Here is a 10,832-nt window from a genome sequence, read left to right as displayed (position 1 = left end):
CCGTTCCCACCGCGGCCACTAAGACGGGATCCCGCAGGCGGGAACCCCCGTGCGAGGGCGCCGCCTGCTGGCTTCCTTCGGAAGTGCAGGCGCTGGATCCCTAGGACCCTGTGTGGGGCTGGGGCGAGCTGGGGGAGGGGGGAAGCCAGGGAGAGCCTTTGCCTTGTGGGCCCCAGGAGAGAAGGCTGCCGAGCATCCCTGGGCATTCTGGGAAAGGGGTTCCCGAGAATGGGGCTACTGCCTGGCAATAAAAATAGGAAGTTGAACATCCCCCTCCCCCCCCAAACGCAAACAGCTACCTAGAGAGGTATTTACATTACCTGCAGTTTAAAAAGAGGAAGGACAGCGGCAGGTGCGGAAGGCGGTACTGGGGGGCCTACCGCTGGCTTTCTGGATTCTGGCGGGGCGGTGGACACCCCTGCAGAGGGACGGCCCTGCGGTGGGAGCTGCCTTCCTGGAGGTAATGAGGAAGGAAGCAGGGCCCCGCTGTCCCTCTGCTGGGACGGGAGCCCGCGGCACAGGTGATGGGGCGGGTCTGCGGTGCTGAGAGCCCGGCTTCTCCCAGCCTCTGGGGGACCAGCCTCGGCCACGAGAAGTCAGGCCCGGCTGCGGTGACCAGCCGTGGGCAGCCAGGGCGGCCGTGTGAGGTCCAGAGAAGTGCCCAGAGTCTGGGAGGGCGGGCGGCGCAGCGGGCGGCACGTGGGCCTGGTGTCCGGGGAGGCAGGAGCTGGCGGGTTTCCTGGGCGGCCGTGGGCTGGGCGGGCTTGAGCTGGACAGAGGTGCATCTGTCGTCTTGCGTGGACACAGCTGGAGAAGGAGGCTTTTCCGAGGTCTCTGAGGGGACGCCGGTCCCAGCCCCGTGCCGGTGGCACGTGTGGTCCTGTGCCCTCCACGGGGGATGAAGCGGCGGAGAGGATAGAGCTCTGGGCGCGGCCTCCAGCGGCATCAGCCCACCAGGTAGCTGTGCATCTCTCGGGAGTTGACGCTCAGGACCACGCCGGAGTGATTCCCTGGAGGCACAGAGATGCCAGGTGTGAGCACACGCCCGGCCGAGGGGCAGAGAGAGGACGGAGGGCCGTGCGGGACACGGTGTGGCCTCAACCGGCGTGCGGGGCATCCCGCGCTTCCTGCAGCCCTGCGGGTCGTGCCTGGACGCGGACGCGGAGGGGTGGGCGTCTCTAGGTTTCCTGGGAGGAGGGGTGACTGAGGGTGGGCTCTCCTGGTGCCGGCACAAGCAGTGGACCCAGGGGCCCTCTGGGGGTGAGGCCATGCCCGCCAGCAGCCACCATACTCACTGCACTGCAGTGGCCGGCCTGGCGTCGGCGGCAGGGGGAGGTAGGAGGGGCTCTGTGCTCCCCGGGCAGGGGCACTGCAGGGCGGCGAGACAAGGCCCCAGGAGGCGGCCGGAGGGAGAAGGGCACAGTGACGGCCAGAAGGGCAGGGGTCTGCCGGGGTCCTGGGCGGGGCTGTGTTCTGAGCCTGGGGGCCATAGGCGTGGCCGGTGGAAGGAGCCAGCACGGGCTGCCCAGAGCCCCCCAGACCCCCCAGGCACGTGGGGAGGAAGCGGCCCAGAGCTTCCAGTGGGGCCGCCGGGGGGCATGGGGTGGTGAGCCCCGCGTGCCGGGGGAGACCTCATCAAGGCGTGTCACCTCACGACCTCGGTTTTGTCATCTGTAACTTGGGGACGATGATATGGCCTCCCCTAAAGGATGGTAGGGGGTGTCCGGAAGGGACTGCCCCTGAGGATTTGGGCAGGGCCTGGCACACACTAAGTGCTCCATTAAAAGAATCCCTTATTATTACGCTATCGTTGCTCTTCGGGGCTTGACGGCAAAGAGCTGCGGAGGCAGGAGGGCCGCTCTCTCATCTCCCTGGGACGCCCACCCCTCTGTCCAAGCTTGGGAAGCCCGGGTCCACCGGGAGCCTCTGCCACCACCTTTCACGTGGGGTGTGACACCGCCTGATGAAGATGGGGGTGACCACCCGGGAGGCCGCGTGGGGCCCCGACGCTCTCCAGCCACTGCTGGCCTGGGCTGAGGGGTCTTGGGGCACACGGGGGAGCTGGCCCCGAGCCTGGGCTGCAGCGCGGGGGAGGGGCACAGAATCGGCTGCGTCTCTTATCGGCTAAGTGACTTGGGAGACTGAGTGGCTGCTGTGAACCTCAGCCGTCCCATCTGTCAAATGGACGCACGGCCAGGGCCTGCCTCCCAGGCCGGCTGCGAGACTGTGCCGGGAAGCAGTGGGCCTGTTGAGGAGTAAGTGCCCGGGAAATCGGGGCTGTAGTCACCGTCCCGGGAGGCTGCGGACCACAGCCCTGAGAGGAACCCGGCTGGGCCAGCGGCTGTGGGAGACGGTGGGGCTGCGAGGTCGGGGAGCTGTGGAGGACAGGAGTGGTCAACTCCCGACCACTCCAGGGACAAAAGAGGGATGCGGGCTTTGGGGTCCGGCAGGCCCGCGTCTGGGCCCCAGGCCAGCCGCTTGCCCGCTGCGCTGCCTGGGTGAGCAACGTCACCTCTCTGAGCCTCACCTCCACTCATTTAAAAGGTGAGGACAGCCGTTCCGCCTCCCACAGCTCCGGGGACACAGTGGATACGGGGTGGGGAGGGATAAAGGGGCGGTGACAACACAACCCACGACGGGGACACGTTTCTGGAGCGTCCTCCTGGCTGCTTGTCTGGGGGCCTCACAGCAACCCAGGGGTGGGGCGGTCGCCGTGTAGGGGGTGCAGAGAGCGGCTGTTACGGGTGGGGAGAGCCAGCGGGGATGGGCAGGTGGCGAGGGAAGGGGAGGAGGTTTCGGGGCGGGCATTACCTAGAGTCTGTGAGTGGAGCTCATCATCTATAAACTCCTCGCCCTGGATGGCACTCTGCACGTCCTGGCTGTGGCTCACGGGGCTCGTCATCTCCTGTTCCTTCTCATTGTACATCTGGGCGTACACGGTCCTGCCGGGGCGTTTCCTGCGGGACGGAGGTGGGGACTCAGGGCTCTGCCCAGGATGCCTGTCCCCAGAAGCCCCCAGCGGAGCCCTGGGCCATCCCTCTGTGTGGTGCTGACATTGCTCCTGGGCCTGCCTCCTGCCCTGTCTCTGCTCCAAGCCCCCTCCTCCAGGAAGCCCTCGTCCGTGAGCTCCGGCGGCCCTGGGTTTCCCTCTGCCCCCGCACACGGGGTGCTCGCTCTTCATCCGTCTCCCCTCGGCACGCTGCAGGGAGAGGCTGTTTTATTTTCTTGCAGGTCCCCGTCACCTTGCACCTCAGGGCTCTGGGTGGATTGGCGTGCGTTCCCACATGGCATGTGATGTTGACTGGCTCTGAGAGGTGCCTGCTGAGCTCTGCCCGGGGTTCTGGGGCTGGCTGCACCATCCTCAAGTTCCCATACCCTCCAGGGCAGAGGGAGAGGAGAGCAAGGGCACAGCCCCCTCTGCCCCAGCTGGGACTGGGCTCGGGGCCCCTGGACCAGGCTCCTTCATGTTCAACACCCCAGTTAGTTGGAGCAAAACCCCAAAAGAGCCCATGGTCCCAATTTACAGAAGAGGGAACTAGACTCAGCGGGAGAGAGGGCTTCCTCAGAGCCACTAACCAACACTGGCAGTTCTCTGGAAATATTGAGATGGCGGGATGCACATTCAGGGCCCAGGGTGGGTTGGGCCATGTGGCCAGACCCAGTGGACTGCAGCACTTGATGGCTGTGAGCCTCTGAGACTTAGGGGCTGTTTGTTACGCAGCCGGGCCCAGCCCACGCTGACTGCTGCGTCAGTCAGGAGAGCCCAGCTCCCTGGGCTCCACAGAGCTTAAAGCCTCTGGACAAGTGGGGCATTTCTCTCTGCAGCTGTAAGGTCCTCCCCTTGCTCCTCCCTCCCCCTCCTCTGGGGACAAGGTAGAAGGTTCCTTCTGGGCCATTTACACTGTGTGTGATAAATCTGGAGCAATTTGTGGAAACTGCAATCTGGCCTTCGGGGGTCTGAAGAAGGCAATCGAAAGAGAACGGAATTCTGCCCCTTTCACTCCCGACCTGCCAGGCCTGCCTTCTGCCCTCCCCCAGGCAATCCTGCCGCCCTGCAATTCTCAAGTGCCTCGAGAGAAGCCCAAATGGGTGCACGCAAAGTGTGGTCCAAGGGGAAAGAGAAAGGGGTGGGGGCAGGTCCCGACTCCAGCCATTGCCTCCAACTCGGCTCTGACTTGGGAGGCGGCGTCTAAATCGTTTTCTCGTTCAGCCTCTCAGGACTCACACCCCGTGGCCTGCCTCAGCCAGGCCTGAGCCGGGCGGTTTTCACAAGGTCCCAATTAAACACGGCGTTATGGCAACAAGGGAGACAGGCACAGGAGAAGGTCCGCAGGAGCTGGGGGCCTGCGTCTGCTCCTGCCCACCCCCCTCCCCTCCCCATCTTCCCCTCCTTGCCCCCTGCCCCTCTTCCCCACCTTCTCCCCCTTTTCTTCTTCCCTCGTCCTATCCTCCTCCTGCTTAGTCTCCTTTTACAGATGAGGAAACTGAGGCTCAGGGAGGGGAAGAGACTGGCCAGGACCACAGAGCTGGTCAGCAGCAGGGCAGGATGGTGGCCCGGTCTTCGAGGCTGACTCAGCCGTGCTGCGATCTGGACTGCCCTGCAGGTTGGGGGGCTGCCACCCAGTGTGAACGGTGCTGGAGGACAGAGACCCAGAAGTGTCCAGGGCTCGGGGGAGGAAGGACCCTCGGCCTCAGAGGAGCAAGGGGAGGGTCAGCTCCGTCTCTGGACTGTTCCCAAGGGCGACCCCAACCAGGGAGACCCCAAAGCCACTGGAGCCAAACCAGCAAGACGGGGAGAAACAACAGGCTCAGATCTGGCAGCTGCGTTTTGCAGGAAATGAGTCTGGTGACAACTTTCTGGTCGTTTCGCTCATTGCCAGGCCCTCGAGGGTGCCCATGAGTAATCCCAGCACCGAGGGTTATTAAACCCATTTCACAGCTGAGGACTCAGGTAAGAGGGGGAGAGAGGCACCACAACCCCTCCCAGTGACCGCACGGTGTGCTTGCTGCCCACCCAACCTCGGCTCAAGCCCCCGCCTGCTCCCACCCTGGGTGTCAGCCGCCCCCCGCTCCGGCCCTGGGTGTCCCGTGCAGCCACTCCATCTGGAGGCTGGAGCCCCCTCCCAGTGGAGTGCCTGGCACATGACAGCTCTGGATCATGCTTGCGGAGGGAAGGGGTGGATGAGTGCTGGGGGAAGCGTGGGGATTGGGCACAGCCTGGGGTCAGAGCCCCACTCCTCAGCTGTGTGGCCCTGGGAAAATCACTTAACCTCTCTGAGCCTGGGTTTCCTCATCTGTAAAATGGGTGGGTGGAGCAGAGAGGAGGATGGGGGTGGAAGAGGCTCCTTGGGTTGTGAGCGGTCGGCTGTCTCCCTCTGGGATCAAGGTGACTCAGAACCAGGCTGTGGGTCCAGACAAGGCCCCTCCCCACCCCAGGACCCGTCGCAGGCACAGCCACAACCCTCCAAGGCCCTGCTGGGAAGCTGCGCCTCCCCACCAGGCCCCGCCCTCACGCCCGGTTAGCCCAGGGAGGCCAGGTGACCTTGCCTTTTGAACTTGTAGAGGATGAAAGCTCCCACCGCGAACAGCCCTATGAGGACGACTGCCACCGCCCAGTAGCCGCCACCTCCTCCCAGGCTTGGAGAATCTGTGAGCAAAGCAGCCTGTGAGTGGTCAGTGTGGGCACCGGCCAGCCTCCTGGCACCCAGGACCCCCACTGAGTAAATCCCGGCCCTGGTCCTTCCTCCTGGAAAGTGGACAGAACTCCTCCGTCCGCATTGATGCTGGCGTGCACACATGGCTGCACAGAGCAGAACACAGCTCCTCAGCTCCTGCAGAGATCGTTGCCCAAAGTGGGGAGGACAGTCCACGGTGGGGGGCGGGGACAGAGCCACCTGAGACTCTAAATGACATAAGTTAAAGCAAGAGCTCCGCGCTGTGTCTGCGGAGAGCACCGTGAGGCCCTTGGTGTGACGGGGTTTTAACCGGAGGCAACCACCCGTCCAGGAGGAGCCTGTGTGCGGGCGGCAGAGGGGGGTCCCTCTGCCCCCAGCGTCCACAGTGATGGGTGTCGTCTGAGGGGCCTGGACACACGCCCACCCCACCCTACGGAGGTGAGCTCAGGCCAGGCGTCTCACCTGTGTCCACGTCCCTCACGGCCACCAGCACCCGGACGCCACCACGCAGGAGGAAGCTGATTTTCTGTGCGTCCAGCACCTGCTGGATGGCCACGAGCCTCTGCAATAACAGAGCGGGGAGGGAGGGGGTCCTCGGGGATCCAGCAGAGGAAGCGGGAGAGCTGGGCAGATGTCCGCCCGGACCCTCCAGAGCCATGGGGCTGGGGGAGGGCCACTCAGCCTCTCTGGGCCTCAGTCGCCTCCTCTGTAAAATGGGAATACTAGCCACCGATGAACTCTCACCAAGAACCTACAATGGGACACAGGGTGACCCAAATGTGGCCCTGCCCTCACAGAGCTCTAGTTTTAGTCAGGACCATGGAGTGTGCTAAAGTTGGGGAGACCCAGGGATGCTCCAGGGGGCCCCCAACCCCAGAAGTAATCAGGGGAGGCCTCTTGGAGGTGGAAGACCAGGAAGAAGACAAGACAGGGACAGGAGAGGTGACCCAGGCAGGCGAGCGAGCCCACACCTGAGGCAGAGAAATCCCAGGAGGTGATGTTGCCGGATCATGGTGGGGGGGAGGGGGCAGCTGGCCTCTGGGGCGCCCAGCTGGCTCGGCAGTTCAGGAGGGGGGAGTTTTCCTGGTGTTCAGAAGGGAACCACTCAGCCCACGTGGGTGTCAGGTGTCACCCTCTGCACAGGTGGGTGCAGATGTGTTGGGGGAGGGGTCCCTCTCAGGGGTGGGGTCCCCGTGGCTCTGCTCCCTGGGCCTCGGGGGGATATACCCTGGGGACTCTGCTGGCTGCTTCCCTGAGCGGCGTTTCAGCACCCGGGACTCCACGAGGCCTGTTCCCTGCTCACGGAACGAGGGTCCTGAGTCGGGAACTGTGCAAACGACAGGCCAACAGCCCCAGACCTGAAGGGTCCGGGAAGACACCTGGTTCTGCCCCTTGACCTGATGGCCTGGAGGGGTCGCTGCACCTTTCCGTTCTCAGGTCAACGCGAGGATTCCTAGGAGCGTGGTCCGCACGCAGAAAGGCAAGGCTGCTGTCAGTGGCCGTGGCGCGTGGCTAAGTTTGCTCGCTGACTTCGGGCACGTGGCAGACTCTGAGCGCTCAGGACGATGGGGGTGGGGTCCCCCCGTCTCTCACCTCCTTCCCTTCCAGCCCTCACTCGGAAGCGCCCCGGGTGGGTGCAGCCCCCGAGCCCCGTGCTGGCACCCGGGACCCCCGCAGCCTTCCCCTCTGCCCTCAGCTCCTCGTCTGAGAAGTGGGTCGATGCCTCTCAACCCGCCACTGACCCACCTCCAGAGACACCGCATCAGCGGGGGCTGGGGGTTTGGCCGGGGGCCCCCAGGTGCAGACGCGGATGCCCTTTGGGACGGGCTGTGGGTCAGGTCCACCAGGAGGCCACCCGGGAGCGGCTCGAGCACGGTTTGGCAGCCAGAGTGACAGTGGGGCTCCACGCCCGCGCTGTGCTTCCTGGCGGGGGCCTCACTGAGCCTCACTTCCCTCGTCTGTAAAATGGGACGCTGCCACCCGCCCACAGGGGTCCTGCTGGTCTTGCTGTATCCGTGCCTCCATGCAGGTCGCTCTTTCCAGACCATCTGCGTGAGCACCTGTCTTCTCGATTAGCTCAGAGCTTGGCTGCAGTTCTGATCCATCTTTTCTTGAGATAACATTTACTTTCTTCAAGTGTACAATTCAGTGTTTTTTATAGCATATTCACAGTCATGCCCACCACCACTATCTAATCCCAGAACGTCTTCTTCCTCCCAAAGGAAACCCCTAAAACCGTGAGCAGTCACTCCCTAGCCCCCAGCCCCCAGCAACCAGCAACGCTCTGTCTCTGTGGATTCACCTATTCTGGGCATTTCGTATAAGTGGAATCACACAATCTGTGGCTTTTTTGTGACCATCTTCTTTCACTTTACATCATGTCTCCAGTGTTCATCCAAGTTGCAGCCTGGATCAGAATCTCATCCCTTTTGATGGCTGAATAATATTCCATGTGTGGATGGCCCCCCTCCTGCTCATCCACTCATCTGTGGAGAACATTTGGGTTGTTTCCACTTTGGGGCTGTGCGTGTGGACATACATTTTCAGTTCTCTTTGGCACACTCCCGGGGGTGGCGCTGCTGCCTCATTCGGTAACTCCGTGTTTAACTGTTTAAGGAACCACCAGACTGCTTCCGCGGTGGCTGCACCATTTTCCACTCCCCCCAGCAGTGAATGAGGGGTCAGTTTCTCCGTCTCCCCGTCCACACTCATTGCTGTCTGCTTGGTACGGAATTACAGCCGCCCTAGAGGGCGTGAAGTTCTTCCCATTCATCTTTTTCCTTTTTTGCTGGGGACCATTTTTAAAGTCTTTATTGAATTTGTTACAATGCTGCTTCTGTTTTATGTTTTGGCTTTTTGGCCGTGAGGCATGTGGGATCTTAAATCCCCGACCAGAAATCAAACCCCCAACCCCTGCATTGGAAGGTGAAGTCTTAACCGCTGGACCACGAGGGAAGTCCCCCGCCACATTCATCTTTTGATTCCCCGTCCTAGTTGGATGTTCTGAAACTGTCGCCCAGGATCCCCTGGTCGGTGCTCACCCCTCGCAGTGAGGCTGGGGCGGTGTGACCAGCTCTAGCCAATGAAATGGGAGTGAAAGTGGAGCGTCCCCCTGAGGGGTGGTCCTGCCCAATGCCCTGGTCCCCCCCACTCCCCCTCCATTGTGACCTTAGGGTAGCCACAAGGGGGAGGAGGGACAGTGATTGGTGAGAGATAAGCCTTTACGCGATGATGAGAGGCTGAGGTCCCCGTGCTTGCCGGGAATCACCACCAAACCCTCGGCGGCGTGGGGAGGACCCGGCCCAGTGGCCACAGGAGATACCTTGTCACTTGTGAGGCTCCTCTTCCTCGTGGGCCTGGGAGGGGGCAGAAGCACGTGCAGGTCGGCCAAGGTGGGCAGCCCCGGCTTTACAACGGTCACCAGCAGCTCCTCGGGGATGCTGGTCTCCTGCGGGGACACAGACGGCCACTCTGATCCACTGGCCTCCTCTGTCCCCTGCCACACTCCAGGGGCCCAGGAATACCCTCTCTCCCTGAGTGGCCTGAGTCTTGGCCATTCCTGACCCCTGTACACCTGGAGTCATGGCCCCATCAGCTTATGGCACTGCCTTCTACCTACTGCAGCCCAGCACTCCTGGTCCCTCAGCCTGTGGCCACAACCCCGGCCTCCGCTCAGCCAGGCCTGCCCCCTTCAGCTCATTCCTCCCACCGTGCCCAGGTGAGCAGGCCCCTCCCTGGCTATTGTCCTCCCAAGTGTCAGGGCTCCTGGCCATGCAACTCCCTCAACCCACAAAGCTCTGTCTCCTGAAAGTCCCACTCCATGCATGTTCATCTGGCAAACTCCTATTCATCCTTCAACACCCAGGACAATATTACCCGAATTATTAATGGGCCAAAGGGAGGCATGGCCAGGGTGGGCCTCAGTCTGTGACAGCCTTGGCTGACTCTAGCGGGCTGGGTGTTCTCCCACTGGGGGCCCAAGGGCCTCGAGTGCCCTGTGCCCACCCTGATGCACTGCCTTTGCTTTCTGTGAGCTCCCTGAAGGCAGCCATCATACTGACTCATCTCTCTGTCTCCAGTATCCAGCCCAGAAGAGAAACGTAGTGAGTAAATGAAAATCCCTTTAAAGAGATCCTGTTGTAGGACAGCAACTGTGTCTTGTGCAAACAGCTGGTGCTCACTAGATGTGCATGGAAGATGCAGTCCTGTCCCTCCTCTGCAAGGTGACAGTCTGGCTGCATGTCCCCCAGGGCCAGGTAGGAGGACCCTACATGGCTTCCAAGCACCACTGTCAGCCAATGTGAAGGACAGAGCATCAGGACTGCAGGGCAGCCCGCCTGCCCTCTCCTGGGGACTCCACAGCCCCCGCTTCTCTGGGGCACCCACAACCCAGAGGTGGGCAGGTGGATTTGCCAGTGGTGGGCTGGGGGCACCTTGGAGAGGAGCCGGGACACCACGAGGCCAATGTCCTCCCTCCACTCGGGGGTGTTGGGGTTGTGAGCGTCCAGGTCCTTGGAAAACTGCAGAGGCATGACCTGAAATTGATCTGGAAAGAGGCAGAGATGGGAGAGTGGGTCAGTACTGGGCGCCCGGCCCCGCTTCCTCTGAGGACGGTGGCCACACCCCCCGGATGGTCCAGGGCTGGCCCTGGGTGTGGATCCTGCGGCCCACTTTCAGAAAACAAGATTCTTCTCAGTGTGTGTGCCAGCAACTGTCCCGGGCAGGGCCCACTACACCGGCTGCCATTTAATAATAATAATAACAACGACAAAGATGACAATGACGAGGACAGCAGTGCTGCCCTGGAGGGAGGGCCAAGCCTGCTGTGTGATTTGCCCCATCAACTCACAAGGACATACACACCCTACGACGTTGACTTCTCGTCCCCCAGGGATCCATGGACTTTGACTGGGCTGGTTCCCCCACCAGAGTAAGAGTCCCTGGAGAGCAGAGTCCCCACCTTCTCTGTCTCTCACATTTCTCAAGGTCTGCAACTCAGAAACCTATTCTAGAGCCACAAGCAGCAGGTGGTAAAAATAAAAAAGACCCGGCGCCAGGAGTCTCAGAGTGAACTGCAACCTCTCCGCTTACCTCCCGAGCCTTGGCTTCTTGATTTGTAAAATGGGAGGGGGTTTTGCAGGGACGAGGAGCTCAAGG

The 10,832-nt window shown here is 62.0% G+C and overlaps 1 protein-coding gene across 1 annotated transcript in view; it reads right to left on the bottom strand.

Moving 5' to 3' along the window:
• Window positions 1-945: 945 nt before the first annotated feature.
• Window positions 946-10,832, bottom strand: part of SORCS2 (sortilin related VPS10 domain containing receptor 2) — a 469,283-nt gene continuing 459,396 nt past the window's right edge. Inside the window, exons 22-27 of the mRNA XM_065877287.1 lie at window positions 10,109-10,221; window positions 8,998-9,123; window positions 6,138-6,237; window positions 5,548-5,647; window positions 2,812-2,957; window positions 946-1,010 (exon numbers count right to left, since the gene is read on the bottom strand). Of these exons, the coding sequence (XP_065733359.1) occupies window positions 946-1,010; window positions 2,812-2,957; window positions 5,548-5,647; window positions 6,138-6,237; window positions 8,998-9,123; window positions 10,109-10,221 (650 nt within the window). The remainder of the gene's footprint in view (window positions 1,011-2,811; window positions 2,958-5,547; window positions 5,648-6,137; window positions 6,238-8,997; window positions 9,124-10,108; window positions 10,222-10,832) is intronic.

This window comes from Phocoena phocoena, chromosome 5 (genome assembly GCF_963924675.1).
Source record: "Phocoena phocoena chromosome 5, mPhoPho1.1, whole genome shotgun sequence".
Taxonomy (NCBI): domain Eukaryota; kingdom Metazoa; phylum Chordata; class Mammalia; order Artiodactyla; family Phocoenidae; genus Phocoena; species Phocoena phocoena.
Note: the sequence above shows the minus strand (reverse complement) of the source record. Positions and strands in the feature narration are given on the sequence as shown.